The 18,998-nt window shown below is 60.0% G+C and overlaps 2 protein-coding genes across 2 annotated transcripts in view; one reads left to right on the top strand and one right to left on the bottom strand.

Moving 5' to 3' along the window:
• SND1 (staphylococcal nuclease and tudor domain containing 1) overlaps positions 1-18,998 on the bottom strand; it is an 80,755-nt gene that overhangs the window by 8,240 nt on the left and 53,517 nt on the right. The window contains exons 13-16 of the mRNA XM_064703148.1: positions 17,237-17,347; positions 15,442-15,514; positions 13,793-13,934; positions 8,731-8,840 (exon numbers count right to left, since the gene is read on the bottom strand). Coding sequence (XP_064559218.1) covers positions 8,731-8,840; positions 13,793-13,934; positions 15,442-15,514; positions 17,237-17,347 — 436 coding nt within the window. The remainder of the gene's footprint in view (positions 1-8,730; positions 8,841-13,792; positions 13,935-15,441; positions 15,515-17,236; positions 17,348-18,998) is intronic.
• LRRC4 (leucine rich repeat containing 4) lies at positions 286-3,050 on the top strand. The gene has a single exon (XM_064703147.1). The coding sequence runs from the start codon at positions 400-402 to the stop codon at positions 2,368-2,370; it is 1,971 nt and encodes a 656-aa protein (XP_064559217.1). The 5' UTR covers positions 286-399; the 3' UTR covers positions 2,371-3,050.

The following is an 18,998-nucleotide window of genomic DNA, read 5'->3' as shown; positions in this document are numbered from 1 at the left end:
GGGAGCCGGCCCCCCCTCTCCCCCCCTCCTCGGTCCCGCGCCCCCCGCGCTCGCCTCGAGCCCCCCCGGACCCCCCGATCCCCCTTCCTTCCCCAGGTAGGTACTGGCGAGCGGGGCCGGGCGGGGGGGGGGGGTTCCTTCTCCTCCTCTCCCCCCACCCCCCCTCCCAGCACCTACCGCTGATTTTTTTTTTCCCCTCCTTAAATTTTAATTTTTCCCTCCTCAACCCCCGCTCCCCCTCGGAGCCCCCCCCGACCCCGGCACCCCGACCCCCCCCCCTCCCCTCCGGCCGGCCGGGCCCCCCAGCTCGTGGGAGCCGGGAGAGGGGGGGGCCCCGAGCCCGTTCTGCTCTTCTCGCCGCCATCCCCAGACGATGGTGAATGATGAACGTGCCACACCATGAAGCTCTTGTGGCAGGTAACTGTGCACCACCTCCGCCGCCACCGCCGCCACCGCACCTGGCCGGGGCTCCTGGCCGCCTCCCTGACCCTGCACGCGTGGCTCCTGGCCACGGCCGCCGCCTCGCCGGGGCCCCAGAGCTGCCCCTCCGTGTGCTCCTGCAGTAACCAGTTCAGCAAGGTGGTGTGCACGCGCCGCGGCCTGGCCGAGGTGCCCCCCGGCATCCCCTCCAACACCCGCTATCTCAACCTCATGGAGAACAACATCCAGATGATCCAGGCGGACACGTTCCGCCACCTGCACCACCTGGAGGTGCTGCAGCTGGGCAGGAACGCCATCCGGCAGATCGAGGTGGGCGCCTTCAACGGCCTGGCCAGCCTCAACACCCTGGAGCTCTTCGACAACTGGCTGACGGTGATCCCCAGCGGGGCCTTCGAGTACCTGTCCAAGCTGCGGGAGCTGTGGCTGCGCAACAACCCCATCGAGAGCATCCCCAGCTACGCCTTCAACCGCGTGCCCTCCCTCATGCGCCTCGACCTGGGCGAGCTCAAGAAGCTCGAGTACATCTCCGAGGGCGCCTTCGAGGGCTTGTACAACCTCAAGTACCTCAACCTGGGGATGTGCAACATAAAGGACATGCCCAACCTGACGCCCTTGGTGGGCCTGGAGGAGCTGGAGATGTCGGGCAACAACTTCCCCGAGATCAAACCGGGCTCCTTCCACGGGCTCAAATCCCTCAAAAAGCTCTGGATTATGAACTCGCAGATCAACCTGATCGAGCGCAACGCCTTCGACGACCTGACGGCGCTGGTGGAGCTCAACCTGGCCCACAACAACCTGTCGTCCCTGCCCCACGACCTGTTCGCCCCGCTGCGCTACCTGGTGGAGCTGCACCTGCACCACAACCCCTGGGACTGCGACTGCGACATCCTCTGGCTGTCGTGGTGGCTGCGGGAGTACATCCCCACCAACTCCACCTGCTGCGGCCGCTGCCACGCCCCGCTGCACATGCGGGGCCGCTTCCTGGTGGAGGTGGACCAGACCTCCTTCCAGTGCTCGGCGCCCTTCATCATGGACGCGCCCGCGGACCTCAACATCTCGGAGGGGCGCGTGGCCGAGCTGCGCTGCCGGACGCCCTCCATGTCCTCGGTGCGGTGGCTGCTGCCCAACGGGACGGTGCTGAGCCACGCCTCGAGCCACCCGCGCCTCTCCGTGCTCAACGACGGCACCCTCAACTTCTCGCACGTGCTGCTGACCGACACCGGCCTCTACACCTGCATGGTGACCAACGTGGCCGGCAACTCCAACGCCTCGGCCTTCCTCAACGTCAGCACGGCCGAGCTCAACACCTCCAACTACAGCTTCTTCACCACCGTCACGGTGGAGACCACCGAGATCTCCCCCGAGGACGTGTCCCCCAAGTTCACCAAGCCCGTGCCCACCACGTCGACGGGCTACCAGCCGGCCTACACCACCACCACCACCGTGCTGGTGCAGACCACGCGCCCGCCCAAGCAGGTGGCCGTGCCCACGGCCGACGCCGGCGACAAGCTGCAGACCAGCCTGGACGAGGTGATGAAGACCACCAAGATCATCATCGGCTGCTTCGTGGCCGTGACGCTGCTGGCCGCCGCCATGCTCATCGTCTTCTACAAGCTCCGCAAGCGCCACCAGCAGCGCAGCACCGTCACCGCCGCCCGCACCGTGGAGATCATCCAGGTGGACGAGGACATCGCGCCGGCCACCGCGGCCACGCCCGCGGCCGCCCCGGCCGGCGGGGCAGGGGAGGGGGCCGTGGTGCTGCCCAACATCCACGAGCACCTCAACTACAACACCTACAAGGCCGGACACGGCGCCCACTGGACAGAGAACGCGCTGGGCAACTCCCTGCACCCCCCCGGGACCACCCTGGCCGACCCCTATTTAATCCAGACCCACCCCAAGGAGAAAGTTCAGGAAACCCAGATATGACTCTTTTTTGGGGGATTTTTCCTGCTTTTTTTTGGGTCGTCGTCCCCCCCCCCCCCCCTTCCAACCCCGGCCCCGAATTATTATAAACGCAATAGATGCACAAAAGCAGAACTCCAAAAAGAAGGAAACCCAGGAGAATTCCTCAATACTAAGGAAAACCAGGAGAATTCCTCAATAATAGACACAACTTTTGTACAGGGGGGGGGAAGAGACTCTTTTTCGTGTACATGCTTCTATAGCCAACCTCGGGGCCGAGAAGAGCAGCAGATTCTATTAAAATTTAACGAAACCCACCCAAAACTCCTACAAAAAACCACTATTTTCTAACTCGCAGGTTCTATTTAAACACAAAAAAGAAACAAACCAGGAGAAACAGAGGAGGAAAAAAAAAAATAATCGGTAATAAGAGGCAAAATCCCCGTGCTCGGGGGGACGAGCGGCGGTGCCGTGGCGCGGGGGGACGCGGGGGACGCCGGAGCGGTGGCGGAAGCTGTCGGGGTGTTTTTGGGGGGGGGCTCGGGGTGTTTTTGGGGGTTTTCTGGGGGAGGGGGTGAGGTCGGCCCCCCCCACCCCGCGGCGCTGCCCTTGGCCGCGCGCCCGCGGCTCCGGCGTCACCGGAGCGGGATCTCGGCCCCGCGCCAAGACCTTCCCAATGCAATAAAGGAATGGATTTTGGGGGGGTGGGGGGCTCGGGGGGGGGCGGGGGGCGCAGCCTGAGGGCTGGGGATGGACGTCTGCAATGTATTCAAGCAAAAAAAAATTCCTCAAAAACCCACGGGAAGGGGGAGAACCCCGCAAGCGCCCGGGGGGGGTGGTTTGGGGGGGATCTGGGGGGGGCGGAGAGCGGGTGCCCCCCCGCTTTGCTCTGCACCCCCTTTCCCACGGTGTTTGTCACCCCCCCCCGGGCCCCCCCGGCACAGGGCTATGGCTCCTGGGGGGCTGGGGGGGCCCCCACAGGAGACCTGACCAATGATTGTAACCACCTTCACTAAAAACGGCATTTTTAGTCCTTTTATTTGACTGGCGGGGAGGTGTGGGAAACACCCCCCCCCGTCCCCGGGAGGGGGTGACAATGGGGACACCCCCCCCAAGGGCTGCTCATGGAATGGGGGGGGCTGGGAGAAATTAAGGGCTTGGGGAGGGGGGGAGGTGACAATGGGGGGGCCACCAGCATCGGAGGTGGCGCCGGGGGGGTCCCGGTGGGGACCCCAAGTGCCTCGTGGGGGTCCCGAGGGGATGAGGGGGTCGGGGGGGGGGTCGGGCAGCAGCGAGGGGGGGCCCCCCGGTTGCTCGGGCACTGGAATTACTTTAATTTCTTGTTTTAGCTTTAAAATGTTCTCGGAGGAGGGGGGGGCAAAGCTGAGCTAAAATTTAGGGTTTGGGGGTGTCCACGGGGGGGGAGGAAGGCGGGAAGGAGATGCAGAAGTTCCCTCTCGGGCTGTAAACGCCGGAAGGATCCGACTGTACCGCGAATCCAACAAAAAAAAAAAAAAAACAAGTGTATTTTTGTATTTTAATAAATATTGTTCCAAATTTGTAACGCCGAGTGCCCGAGGGGTTAAACGGGGGCGCTCGGGGGGGCCGCGGGGGCCCCCCCTCCCCGCCAGCCTCAAAGGGGTTTTTTGTCCTCTCAGCAGGAAAAGCTTTGGAAAAATCGCAGAGCGGGAAAGGGAGATGGAGGGAGAGGAGGAGGAGGGGAGGGGGCGAGGACAGCGCACCGGGGGGGACACGGGGGGGACAACAACAATTTAGGGGGTGACATCGGGGTGACAAGAACTGGGGGGACGGCTAAAATTAGGGGGTGACATTGGGGTGATGAGAATCGGGGGGGACACGGAGGGTGGCAAGGGAGGACAATTATGGGGTGACACTGGGGGGAGTGATGAGAATCAGGGGGTGACAGTAGCAGGGGGGCACTGATGGGGGGGACAGCAGGGCCCTGGTGTGGGGGCATTGGGGGTCACACCCCACACATGCCAGGAATTGGGATTGGAGGGAGGGAGGAGGGATAGGGATCAATCAGGGGCACCGCCCCTGCCCAGGAGGGACATGGGGACAGCGGGACCCCCAGTGAGGGGACAGTGGGATCCCCCATTCTGTGAGTGGGGACACTTTGAGGGGACACCAGGAGCCTCGGCTGTGTGGGGACATTGGGACCTCCAGCCTGGGGACAGAACACGGGACCCCAGCCTGGACACCGGGTGCCACTGCCAGGACACGGAGTGTGCTGGGCACTGCTGGTGGTGGGGACAGGGACACAGGGACAATGGACACAGGGACAGGGACACAGGAACAGGGACACAGGGACACAGAGTGTCCCTCTGGCAGTGGGGACACAGGGACCTTGGATGGCACCAGTGTCCCCAAGGTGTCACCTTCACCCCAGTGTCACCACCACGTCCAGGGGGCTGAGCCCCTCCCCCAGTCACCACGCAGCTGTCAGGGTTCAGTGTTGGGATTTGGGGGATTTTTTAGGATTTTTGCTATTTTTGGCGGATCCGGGTCAGCTTTTCCCAAAATCATATTCCTGCTTTTCCCTTTATTCCTGAATTTTCCCACCCAGGCCAATCTGGGAATGCCAACACTTCCTGTTCACCCTGGGGGATGAACCCCCCGTCCTCCCTGTGCTGGGGACAGACAGGAGTGATCCCAAAAATCCTGGGAACGATGCAGGGGGCTGGAGGAATTTATGGATTTTATTAGCACTGATTTTAGCCCAAAACTAGAGCAACTAAGTTCATCATCATCATCATTATCCCATCCTGATCCTAATCTTGATCCTGATCCTCAACCTCATCCCCATCCCCATCCCATCCCCGAACCCCTCTGGTTCTGGATCCCCCCAGCTCCCACTTTGAGGAATTCCATCCCATCCATCTTGCTAAGGACAGTCCCTGTGGCACCCTGGCCCCCGGAGCACCCCCAGCTCCTTCCCTGGAATGATTCCTTTGGAGCAGGGTGGGAATCAGGCCCTGGGATGTGGGGAAAGGCAAATCCTGGCAAGTTAAATCCAGGGATTTTTAGGGAATGACAGGGAAGTCCCCATGGCAGCGGGATTTGGAATTCTGGTGCCTCCCCTGGCATTGGTGACCCTGGAGGGAGCAGGGTGAGGTGGGATGGGGTGGGGTGGGATGTGGGACAATGCAATGGGACACGGTGAATGCTCCAAGCACAGGGCTGGGATTTGCCCTGGCATTGGGATCAGTGTTGGGATTGACCCTGGGATCAGGGTTGGGATCGGCACTGGGATTGGGACTGGGATCAGGCTGGGATTGGGACTGGGATCAGTGCTGGGATCAGCCTGGGATTGGGACTGGGATCAGGCTGGGATTGGGACTGGGATCAGTGCTGGGATCAGGCTGGGATTGGGATCAGTGCCAGGATCAGACTGGGATTGGGACTAGGATTGGGATCAGATGGGATCAGGGTGGGATTAGGATTGGGATCAGTGCTGGGATCAGCTGGGATTGGGACTGGGATCAGTGCTGGGATCAGGCTGGGATTGGGACTAGGATTGGGATCAGCTGGGATCAGGGTGGGATTAGGATTGGGATCAGTGCTGGGATCCATGCTGGGATCAGGCTAGGATTGGGACTGGGACCAGGGCTGGGATCCATGCTGGGATCAGGGCAGGACTGACCCACTGGGCACCCCCATCTCCAGCAGACAAAAGGCACTGGACCACGTGGCGGGGCCGGGGCAGTTTCCCGGCAGCTCCTGCCGGACCAGCACGGCCGCGAGGAGCCGAGGGGCTCCCGGGGGTCCCCGGCCCTTGCCGGGCGCTGCGGGAGCCGCGGTGCCGCCGGAGCATCCCGGCACCGCCTGCCCCCCACGCTGCGGGGCCGGTTCGTCAGCGGCGGCTCCGGGCCCGTGAGTCAGCAGCAGCCGGAGCCGCCGGATAAAAATATCCCACGGCTGTGGGGGTGGGCAGGGACTCGGCTGCCGGCGGGAACGCGCCCGGGGCCACCGTGGGAACCGCGGGCACCCGCGCCGGGACCCGGAGCTGGGAATCGGCCTGGGCAGCTTCCCATGGCCTCCCTGCCACGGCATTCCTGCCCTGCCTCCCGAGATCCTGCCCTGCCTCCCGAGATCCTACCCTGCATCCCCAATTCCAGCCCTGCATCCCCAGATCCTGCCCTGCATCCCCAGCTCCTGTCCTGTATCCCCAATTCCTGCCCTGCCTCCCGAGATCCTGCCCTGCATCCCGAGATCCTGCCCTTCATCCCGAGATCCTGCCCTGCATCCCCAGTTCCTGCCCTGCATCCCCAATTCCTACCCCACATCCCCAATTCCTGCCCTGCATCCCCAATTCCTATCCCACATCCCCAACTCCTGCCCTGCATCCCCAATTCCTACCCAGCATCCCCAATTCCTATCCCACATCCCCAAATCCTGCCCTGCACCCCAAGATCCTGTCCTGCATCCCCAACTCCTATCCCACATCCCCAGTTCCTGCCCTGCATCCCCAATTCCTGCCCAGCATCCCCAATTCCTATCCCACATCCCCAATTCCTGCCCAGCATCCCCAATTCCAGCCCTGCATCCCCAGCTCCTGCCCTGCATCCCCAATTCCTATCCCACATCCCCAATTCCTGCCCTGCATCCCCAATTCCTGCCCTGCATCCCCAGATCCTGCCCTGCACCCCGAGATCCTGCCCTGCACCCCGAGATCCTGCCCTGCATCCCGAGATCCTGCCCTGCATCCCCAGATCCTGTCCTGCATCCCCAATTCCTATCCCACATCCCCAATTCCTGCCCAGCATCCCCAATTCCTGCCCCGCATCCCCAATTCCTGCCCCGCATCCCCAATTCCTATCCCACATCCCCAATTCCTGCCCCGCATCCCCAGCCCCACGTGGCCTCCCCCCCAGCTCCGTTCCTGGGCAGCAGCCCATCTTCCCACGGCCTCCCCACGACATTCCCAGGAAGCGTCCCGGCCTCCACGTGTCCTCCGTGCCACAGCATTCCTGGGCAGCAGCCCCGGCTCCATCTGGCCTCCCTGCCACGGCGTTCCTGGGCAGGTGCAGCGCCCGAGCCTCCGGAATGTGCCGAGGCAGCGGAGCGAAGCCCTTGGGATGCGGGTCAGCAATTCCCGGCAGCGCGAGATGCTGAGCAGGGAGGGGGACGACTGCAGTGTCCCTGTACTCCCGTGTCCCTGTTTCTCCATGTTCCTCCATCCCTGCACCCCTGCACCCCTGTGTCCCTCTGTCCCTGTTTCTCCACGTTCCTGTATCCCTACAGCCCTGTGCCCTTCTGTCCCTGTGTCCCTGTTTCTCCATGTTCCTGTATTTCTACAGCCCTGTGTCCCTGTGTCCTCGTGTCCCTGTGTCCCTGTCCTCCTGTGTCCCTGCTCCTCCTCATTCCCATATCCCTACACCCCTGTGTTGCCCTATCCTCAGATCCCTGCATTCCACGTCCCTGCATCCCTGTGTCCCTGCATTCCCACACCCCCGTTTTCCCGTGTTCCCATGTTCCCATGTCCCAGCATTCCATGTCCTTATGTCCCTGTGTCCCCATGTCCCACACCCCTGTGCCCCTGCATTCCCATGTCCCCACAGCTGGCACCACTGGCCTGCAGCTGCTGCCACATCTGGATCCACACCCACATCTGGACCCACACCTGCAGCATCTGGGTCTACAGCCACAACTCCACCTGTGTCCACCACATCTGCACCCATGGCAACACCTGGATCCACAGCCACAGCTGTCACCATGCCCACACTTGGATCTCTGCAGCCACATCTGCATCCACAAACCACATCTGTGTCCTTGCCTACATCTGGATCCATGCCTGCAACTGCAGCTGGGTCCACAGCTGCATCAGCCGTGTCTGCAGCCACAGCCACATCTGGATCCATAAATCCCATCTGGATCCATAATTCCCATCTCTATCCATGCCCACATCTGCACCAGAGCCAACATCTGGATGGGAGCATCAGTCCCTGAATTTTGGCTCAGCAGGACAAAATTCTGTGACAGTCATGGGGGGGAAGGATCCGGTATCCACCTCGGAATTGTGAATCACGGAAAAATTACCCAAAATGGGCCCTGAGCTCCGGAGCTGCAATCAGGGAAATCACAGGAGTTCCAGGGAATTTTAATACTCGGAGACGTTAACGGGAACAGCTTCAAACAGGGGGGATCCATCCGGAACCCAACCCCACATCCAACCCCACATCCATCCTGCACCTGCCTGGGCACTCTCAGTATCCCCAGGGATCTCCTGGATCTCTCAGAACCACCTGGGATGTCTCCATATCCCAGAGGATACTGCTGGTATCCCCAGGATGTGTGGGTGATCTCAGCTGACAGCTGCTGCCCCCGGATCCCCCCGGACCCCGCGCCCGGCTCCGGCCGTACCTCCCTCTGCAGCACGAGCTCCTTGGTGAACAGCGTGGCCTCCTCGCTGAAGGGCTCCCCCTCCTGCGTCAGCCCTGGCACGTTCCGGGCACCCCGCGGGCACTCGATCCCTGCGGGAAAACGGGGAAGGGTCAGGGCATGGGAATGGCACACGAGGAATGGCACACGGGGAATGGCACCCCAGAATGGCAACCTGGGAATGGCAACCTGGGAATGGCACCTCAGAATGGTAACCTGGGAATGGCACCCAGGGAAAAGCACCTTGGGAATGGCACACAGGGAATGGCACCCCGGGAATGGCACACAGGGAATGGCACCTCAGAATGGCAACCTGGGAATGGCACCCCGGGAATGGCACACAGGGAATGGCACCCCAGAATGGCAACCTGGGAATGGCACACAGGGAATGGCACCCCAGAATGGCAACCTGGGAATGGCACCCAGGGAAAAGTACCTCAGGAATGGCATGCAGGAAATGGCACCCTGGGAATGGCACCCCAGAATGGCACCCCAGGATGGGGTGGGAGGGAAGGGGACACTGGAAACAAGGGAGATGTGAGGAGCTCCAGGAGGGTCCAGGGGTGGCATGGCTGTGGGACATGCTGAGACCAGCACGGATGGGGACATGGGGACAAACAGGGATGGGGACATGGGAATGTGTCCACAAGGATGGGGACACAGGGACAAAAAGAGATGGGGATGCAGGGGCAAGCAGGGATAGGGATACGGGGACATGTCTGCAGGGATGGGGACACAGGGACACACAGGGATGGGGACACAGGAACAAAAAGGGATGGGGACACAGGGACAAAAAGGGATGGGGACACAGGGACACACCCAGCCCCCCCCAGACCCCTCTGTCACAGCCGCTCCCCTGCCCCCTTCTCCCGCTGCCCCCGGGATCCCCCTGCTCCAGATCAGAGCACAGGGAAGTCCTGCATTATTAATGATCATTTACATAATTTGCATAATGAATGAAGTGCTGGGAATACAGCTCCAAGCCGGAGCCACGAGTGAGGAGGTGACACATCCCCAAGGCCATGTCAGTGTCACCAACACCCAGGGACACGAGGACACAGATCCTGCCCGGAGCAGCTGGGAGCGCCCAGAGCCCATCCTGAGGGACAATGTCCCTGTGCCACCACGTCCTTCCCCATCCTCATCCTCATCCCCATCCCTGGCCCTGTTGTATCCCCATCCCATCCCAGTCCCCATTCCCAGGCCGTGCTGCCTCCAAGCGAAGCCATTTCCAGGGAATCCAGCAGGAGCTTCCCAGCCCCGTCCCTGCCCTTCATGGCACACACATCCTCTGTCCCCCAAAAATGGGGACAGAAAGGGGGATTTCAGGAAAAGGGGAATTCTGGGAAGCACAGCAGAATGTGGGATGGGGAGCAGGAAATCCCGGGATCTTTGTTCATGATTTGGGACCATCAGGCACCCCCAAGATCTGGGATCACCCCAGGAGTCTCCTTCCAGCACTGGGTGGGCTCTGGCACGGCTCTGATCCCGACCCTGGCTCTGATCCTGACCCAGCACTGATCCCAAATTTCTCCAGCAAGGAGCACCCCCCAGTGCTGCACTGGGAATGAGAATGAGGGGTTGGAGCTGCCCTTCCTCCTCCATGGAAGGGGCCAGGGGCGCTCATGGGCCACAGTGGAATTCTTTCCCTCAAAATAACAAGGGAAGAGCTGAGGAAGCAGCAGAATCCTTCAACTCCGCCAGCTCCCGGCTCCTCAGGGATGGGATCCCGCTCCGGATCCTCTCCGGCCTCTGACGCTTCCCAAGCCCACCTGAGGGAAGCTTCTGGAAGAGGGAAAGCTCCGAAGGCTGGGCTGGGCGCGCTCATCCCCCCAGGAACGCTGGCGGGAGCGGGGAGGGGACGCTTGGCACCCGGAAAAGTTCTCCAGCACTTTAAAAATAGCAGCTAATCCCGAATCCGCGGCTGTGCCGCGCTTCCCGGGGAGCCGTGACGGATTAATGAGGGATGCGGCTGCAAGTGCTGCAGCCACCGCGCTCCCCTGGGCTTCCCACAGAGTTCCAGCACAATCCTGCCCAGCCAGGGCTGGAAGGGCAGATCTGGGGCTGCTCCCATCCAGAATCAGCCCTGGAGGGATGGGGGCAAGAATTGCGCAGCATCCCGGAGTGCCCTGGGGCATCCCGAGGATTCATCCGAGGTGTCCTCAGCGTCCCATGGACATCCAGAGCATTCCCTGGGCTATCCCAAGATCCAGCACGGAATCTGTCCAGCCTCAGCGTCCATGGACATCCAGAGCATTCCTGGGATATCCTGAGCATCCCAAGGTGTCCCTCAGCGTCCCATGGACATTCCAGAGCATTCCTGGGATATCCCGAGCATCCCAAGGTGTCCCTCAGCGTCCCATGGACATCCCAGAGCATTCCTGGGATATCCTGAGCATCCCAAGGTGTCCCTCAGCGTCCCATGGACATTCCAGAGCATTCCTGGGATATCCTGAGCATCCCAAGGTGTCCCTCAGCATCCCATGGACATTCCAGAGCATTCCTGGTGCCCCACAGCAGCCCTGGGGTATCCTGAGCATCCCAAGGCATCCCTCAGCATCCCATGGACATCCCAGAGCAGCCCTGGGATATCCTGAGCATCCCAAGGCCCTCAGCATCCATGACATTCAGAGCATTCCTGGGATATCCGAGCATCCCAAGGTGTCCCTCAGCGTCCCATGGACATCCCAGAGCAGCCTGGGATCCTGGCATCCCAAGGTATCCCTCAGCGTCCCATGGACATTCCAGAGCATTCCTGGGATATCCCGAGCATCCCAAGGTGTCCCTCAGCGTCCCATGGACATTCCAGAGCATTCCTGGTGCCCCACAGCAGCCCTGGGGTATCCTGAGCATCCCAAGGCATCCCAGATTATCCCACAGCGTCCCTGCAGGATCCTGCACCAGGATTCCAGGAGGAATTCCTCCCCGGCCCTCAGTGGGAACAGACAGAACAGATCTTTCAGGGTGAGCCCCTTGGAGCAAGGACCCTTGCAGCCTTGATTCCAGGGATGTGAGCACTTTGCCCCCTCGCTGTGCCACAGCCAGCACCGGGATCTGGGATGGCTCCGGGCCGGGATCGGCTGTGCTGGGGCCGAGCGCCAGGGACTGATCGATCTCCCACAGGATTTATGGATTCTGGGAGCAGGGGAGGTGAGCCGGAGGGAGGGGACACCCAGGAGCTGCAGGAGTGGGACTGGAACGCCGAGGATCCACTCTGGATCCCGGCAGGAGCAGCACTGGGACAGCTCCACGCTGGGAATGCTCACACGGAAAAACTCCCGATTCCCATCCCCGCCTCCCAATCCCGCAGCTCCCGGGGAAGATTCTGGAGCCCTTGGAGCCACCTGGCCACTCCAACATCCCCAGAGGTGCCCCCTCATCCCTCGGGAATCCTCCCTACCCCGGCCCCCGCTCCGGGAAGGCGTCAGGCTCCCGAGTTTTGCCGGGAGAGAGGAATTCGGGATTAAACCGGCGCCTGTATTTGCACATATTTATAGTGCTCTGACGGATCTATTTTAGCTGGAAAGCCGGGATGAGCTCCCTCGGGAGCATCCCTGGAGTCACATTTTAAGGGACTTGGCATCTCTTTCTGGTGCTCATTTGCATTTGATATCCATAAAAAAGGCAGGCGTTGATAAAAAGCGGATATTTATCCTATTCCTGGCTTGGCAGAGGAGGGTTGGGAATGGCACCGGGGAGAAATCCAACAAAAAACAGGGAAAATAAAAGCCAGAAGGTCCCGCCAGGATCATGGGATTCTATGGGATGGGATGGTCTTGGGGATGCATCCCTTCTAGAACAGAGCAGGGTGGAGCAGGAATCCCAGTGGAGCAGGAATTCCCATGGAGCAGGGATCTCCAAAGAGGAGAACCAATGGAGCAGGAATCCCAATGGAGCAGGACTATAGAGCAGGAATCACAACGGAGCAGGAGCTCCCATGGAGCAGGGATCTCCAAAGAGGAGAACCATGGAGCAGGGATGCCCATGGAGCAGGGATGCCCATGGAATAGGGACTCCCCTGTGGAGCAGGGATCGCAGCACCAGGAGATATCCCAGCATCACTGGGAGTAGGGATGGAGCCCCCACTTCCCAAAGGCCATCCCAGTGCCGGTGTCCACGGGGGACAGAGACAGGACACGTTCCCAACTCTGGGAACAAAGGGATGGACAAAGAATCCCTGACTCCATCATTGCTCCCCCCAGGATAAACACTCCCACCTTTCCCAGTGTTTGATCCTAGGATTGAACCCACAGTGCCAGTTCCAGGAACCCCACAGTGCCGACCCTGGAATCCCGTGGTGCCAATCCCGGGATCCGGCAGTGCCAATCCCGTGGTCCCGATCCCAAAACCCCTCAGTGCCGATCCCACGGTGCCAATCCCAGAATCGCACATTGCTAATTCCAGGAACCCCGCAGTGCTGACCCTGGAATCCGTGGTGCCAATCCCGTGGTGCCAATCCTGGAACCCCACAGTGCCAATCCTGGGATCTGGCAGTGCCAATCCCCTGGTCCCAATCCCAAAACCCCTCAGTGCCGATCCCACGGTGCCAATCCCAGAATCGCACATTGCTAATTCCAGGAACCCCGCAGTGCCGACCCCGGAATCCCGTGGTGCCAATCCCGTGGTGCCAATCCTGGAACCCCACAGTGCCAATCCTGGGATCTGGCAGTGCCAATCCCGTGGTCCCAATCCCAAAACCCCGCAGTGCCGATCCCACAGTGCCAATCCCAGAATCGCACATTGCTAACTCCAGGAACCCCGCAGTGCCGACCCCGGAATCCCATGGTGCCAATCCCGGAATCCCGTGGCGCCAATCCCGCGGTGCCAATCCCGGGACCCCACAGTGCCAATCCCATGGTGCCAATCCCAGAATTGCACATTGCTAACTCCAGGAACCCCGCAGTGCCGACCCCGGAATCCCGCGGTGCCAATCCCGGAATCCCGTGGCGCCAATCCCGCGGTGCCAATCCTGGGACCCCACGGTGCCAATCCCAAAACCCCGCGGTGCCGATCCCAGGATGCGGCAGCGCTCCCGGCTGCGTACCTGCGAGCAGGAAGGTGATCAGGCAGGTCTCCTTGGGCAGGAAGAGCTTGAGGCGGGAGCCGCTGAACACGTACTCCACCACGGCCTCGGAGCGGCCGGCGCGCTGCAGGAACGGCAGGAACTGCTTCGCCTTCTGCGTGTCCTGCGGGCAAACGGCCAGTCAGGGACCCGGAACCTGCTCCTGTCCCCTGTGACACCCGGGCTGTGACATCTGGGCACGGAGCTGAGCTTCCAGCTGGGAAGGCGCCCCAAACACAGCCCAAATCCCAAATATAGCCCAAAACACATCTCCAAATACATCCCAAAGCAAATCCCAAATACATCCCAAAGCAAATCCCAAATACATCCCAAAGCAAATCCCAAATACATCTCAAAACACAACACATCTCAAAATACATCCAAAAATACCAAATACATCCCAAAACAAATCCCTAATCCATCCCAAATCCATCCCAAAATGCAACCCAAATCCATCCCAAATATATCCCAAAACACATCTCCAAATACATCCCAAAGCAAATCCCAAATACATCCCAAAGCAAATCCCAAATATATCCCAAAACACATCTCCAAATACATCCCAAAGCAAATCCCAAATACATCCCAAATACATCTCAAAACACAACACATCTCAAAATACATCCAAAAATACCAAATACATCCCAAAACAAATCCCTAATCCATCCCAAATCCATCCCAAAATGCAACCCAAATCCATCCCAAAATCCCAAAAATACTCTAAAACACATCTCAAATACATCTCAAAACACATGTCAAAATACATCCAAAAATCCCAAATACATCCCAAAAAAAATCCCTAATACATCTCAAAACAAAATCCAAATACATCCCAAAATGCATCCCAAATATATCCCAAAATGCATCCCAAATCCATCCCAAAATCCCAAAAATACTCCAAAGCGCATCCCAAGTACATCTCAGAACACGTCTCAAAATACATCCAAAAATCCAAAATCCATCCCAAAATCCCAAAAATATCCCAAAGCACATCCCAAATGCATCTCAGAACACATCTCAAAATACATCCAAAAATCCCAAATAGATCCCAAAATAAATCCTAAATATATCCCAAAACGCATCCCAAATACATCCCCAATCCAGCCAAAATGCATCCAAAATTCATCCCTAAACCTATCCCCTAATCCATCCCAAATACCCAAAATTCATCCCTAAACCTATCCCCTAATCCATCCCAAAGCCCATCCTGTCCCTCCCCACAGGGCAGCTGCCTGAATCAGCAGGACAGATCTGGCCCCATTTCACCATTTTTCCATTTCCTCCATCCCTAATGGAGCATTCTGTCATTCCCGGGATCTGCCCCTCCCCATCCCAGCATGGAAGGGCTCCACAGAAATCCTCAAAATATATTAATTAATTGAGGAAAACGTAAGGAGCTCTGCTGGGAGGTATGGGGATCTCCAAATTCCCTCAGCAGAGTGGGGCAATCCCGGATTCCTGCCGGCATTCCTGGTTCCCAGGCTATGGGGCAACTCCCAGTTTATTTATCCGAGGAAAAAAGGGAAAAACCCGCCCAGCAGCTCCCAAAACAACGGCAGGTGTGGGTTTTATCCCGTTTGATCCCGCACGGGATTCCCGCCCATCCCGGGCCCGAGGGGATGGATCCTTACTCCGGAGATGTCGGCCACCCTGTGGATCGGCACCTCCTTCTTGCTGTGCAGCCCCTTCCCGTTCTTGATGGCCCTGGAGAGGAGAGGGAGGCCGGGAATCAGCTCCGGCCGCAGCAGGATGGGAGCTGGAGCCTCCCCTGTCCAAGCCATGGAGTGAGGGGAATGCCACACATGGAGGGCACTGAACGCAGGGAAAACCAGCGGGATGCTGGAGCCAAGCCCAACGCTGGACTCGGATCCTGATCCTTGTCTCAGCACAAGGATACAGGGCTGGGATGCTCCCCTGGGATGTTCCCCAGGGATGTTCCCTCGGGATGAGGCCACCAAGCTCTCTGTCCCCACCTGGAGCCTGGAGTGTCCCCTCGTGCCCCAGGGCCTGGCCTGGAGGGTTGGGAAAGGCTGGAGTGGGCCAGGATTCTGGCAAAGCCAATGGTCTGGGGTGTGATTCCAGGCTCTCTGAAGAGCTGGGAATGCTGAATGGATCCCCCAGACTGCTCCAGGCCCTGCACCACCACCTCATCCCAAATCCCAGAGCATCCCACGCCTGCTGCTCCTGGCATTGTCCCACAGCTGCCAGCTCCTCTGCCTGGTGCCAGCACCATCCCGGATTTGGGACGTGCCAAAGCTCCCAATGGCATGGATGAGCCACCTCCATCACCTGAACCGCTCCAGGATCGGGCAGGAGCATCCAGCACCTCCACCTGGGGACATCCAGGCTCAACTCCAACCCTGGAGCGTGGCTCTGGCTCCAGGTGCCACATCCCAGATGCCTGGAGTGCCACATCCCTGCCCTGCATCCAGCTCCAGGCCCCATATCCAAGCCCCATATCCAGCTCCAGGTGCCACATCCCAGCCCTGCATCCGGCTCCAGGTGCCACATCCCAGCTCCACATCTGGCTCCAGGTGCGACATCCCAGCCCCATATCCAGCCCCAGGTGCCCGATCCCAGCCCCATATCCAGCCCCAGGTGCCCGATCCCATCCCTGCAGCCCGGCATCCCGGTGCCCCCTCGGCAGCTCCGAGCTGCTGACTTCCTGCCAGGCTCCCCAAAAGGCACATTCCAGGCGCTGGGAAGGAGCCTGCGAGCAATCTGCCGGCCGCCCACCGCCCGGGCACGGCGGGGAGGGAGCGGGAGCAGCTCCCTCCGGATCGAGCCGCCTTTTCCCAGCAGCCAGCCCTGCCCGGCGAGGCGCCGCAGCCCCCTCCAAGCTGCTCTTGCCGGCTCTCGGCATCGTGCCGGGATCTGCTGCCAAGGAGGAGCTGAGATCCCACCATCCCCGCCGGGCTCCGCCGCCACCGAGCCGCCTCCGGAGGGAGCGGGGCCGGGCACGGACGGGTGTCCATGGCCATTCCAGGGGGAGCGTGGGAAGGGGGACACCTGTCCACATGGGGAGCGGGGCCGGGCACAGAAGGGTGTCCATGGCCATTCCAGGGGGAGCGTGGGAAGGGGGACAGGGACATGGGGACACCTGGGGTGCTCCTGGGCCGGGAATGGTGACCCCTGTGGACATGGGGGGCACCGGGATACGGGATCCCCATGAGATCCTCTGCATGGGGAGCTGGGCTGTGCACACCTGGATCTGGTATACCTGAGACATGGCTGGGGACAGACAGGGACATGGGCTGGGACAGGACAGAGGGACACGGACAGCTGTGTCGGAATCACCTCGAGCCACAGGGATGGGGCAGGGGACACAGGACAGGGGACACAGGACAGGGCACACAGGACAGGGGACACAGGGTGTGGCAGGGAGAGCCCAGGGGACCCCTCAGAGCCCCCCAGCCCCGCGCTCACCGTGCCTCAGCTGCCAGCAGCTCATCGTAGTGCGCCGAGCGCTGGTCGTCGTCCTGCCGGTAGCGCAGCACCGTGGCCAGGCCCTTGCTGACCAGCGCCTCTGCAATGTTGCTGTGGGAAAAGGGTGGGATTGGGGTGGGAATGGGGCAGGGAGACCCCAGTCCTATTCCAATCCCATCCCATCCCACCCCAATCCCATGGGAAGGCCTTGGGGTGACACATCCCATCTCTCTGGGCATAATGAGGGACCCAAACTGGGCTCATGCCACAGGGAGAAGCCTCCCAGGAGCACCCCAAAAATCTCACCCCAAAACTCCCCTCCCCTCTCCCCCCAAACCCAGCAGGCTCAGCATTCCCAGCCCATGGGAGCCTAGTCCTGGATTTCCCAATCCCGTCACTTTTTGCCAGGAGCAGGGGGTGGTTTGGGAAGGGAAGGCACCACCCCCAGATTCCCCCCAAACCCGAGGGGTGATAGCCCCCAGCCCATGGGAATTTCCTTGATTCCACCATCCTATTTTTTTCTGGTAAATAATTTGGGCACCGGTTTGGGGGGGGGTGTTGGACAGGGAAACCCCCCCAGCCCCATTTCCATCCCCATTTCCATGGGAAGGAGCTGGGAGCAGCCTCTCCCAGTGAACTGGGATTTCTGGGATCAGCAAGGAGAACCTGTGCCAGGCAGGGGTGAATCCACCACATTCCACTGCTCTAAGCAAATCCATGAATTCTCCTTCGCCAGCACTTCCCTAATTCTCCTCCAGTCACCGCCCCTCCCACTAATTCCCTCAGTATCCCCAAAAAAAGAGGATCTATCCAGAGGATGGAGGGACTGATCCCTGCCCGAATCCCAGGCGTGCCCCTTCCTGAGCGGGGGGAAGGGCAAATCCAGCACCGGGAGCTGAAATTAGGTCTTGGAGCAGGGGGAGGAATCAAAAAATTCGGGATTGGCAAGCGAGGGAATCGCTGCAGCCGGAGCAGCTGCGGCAGCCTGGGAATGCTGAGCACTGGGAATGGGCACCCCGGGAATGGGCACCTTGGGAATGGGCACCTCGGGAATGCTGGGGAAGGAGCAGGAGCTGCGGGAGGCCAGGGAAGGGCCAGGGCGGCTCCTGGCGCTCTCTGAGATTCCCCATCCCAGACATCCCACTCCCCATCCCAGTCAAATCCCGCTCCTCATCCTCAGCACATCCCGCCCCTCATCCCAGACATCCCACCCCTCATCCCAGCTGCATCCTGGAAAAGGGTGTGGAAAAGTGTCCCCTCCCTGGGCCACTGGAGTGCCCGGATGCTCCAGAGCATTCCCAGCACTCCCAGCCATGAAATCTGGCTGCTTCCCAGTGCCACAACACTTCACTGGGATGGAAACCCCGGGAAAAGCCCAAATTCTTTTGGGGTTCAGAGGTTTTAAGGCTCAGAATTCCCATGGGGACTGATCCAGGGAAGGAGGGTGAGGGAGGCAGGGATAATGGCTCAGAGAAGGAATTCCAGCCCATGAATTCCAGCTGCAGCAGAGGAATCCCCCATTCCCACCTCCCAGCAAAGCTCTGGAATTGAGCTGGAGCTGTGGCCTGCAGGGAAGGAGCATCCCCCAGTTAATCTCTCTGATCCCAAATCAAAGACTGGGAATACAATGGGAAAAATCTCCTTTAGGCTGAAAAATGCCAATTAGGGAACTTCAAGCCAAAAATGTCAATTTTTAAGCTCCTCCCACATTTCCTTTCCCAAAGGAAGATTTGGAGGGGCTTCATCCCACCCGAGCTGGTGC

This window comes from Zonotrichia leucophrys, chromosome 1A (genome assembly GCF_028769735.1).
Source record: "Zonotrichia leucophrys gambelii isolate GWCS_2022_RI chromosome 1A, RI_Zleu_2.0, whole genome shotgun sequence".
Taxonomy (NCBI): domain Eukaryota; kingdom Metazoa; phylum Chordata; class Aves; order Passeriformes; family Passerellidae; genus Zonotrichia; species Zonotrichia leucophrys.
The sequence above is the reverse complement of the archived record's forward strand: the minus strand, read 5'-3'. Positions and strand labels throughout refer to the sequence as shown.

Excerpts from the sequence above, each read along its gene's own strand:
- LRRC4 (XM_064703147.1), top strand. The coding sequence starts at position 400 with ATGAAGCTCTTGTGGCAGGTAACTGTGCACCACCTCCGCCGCCACCGC.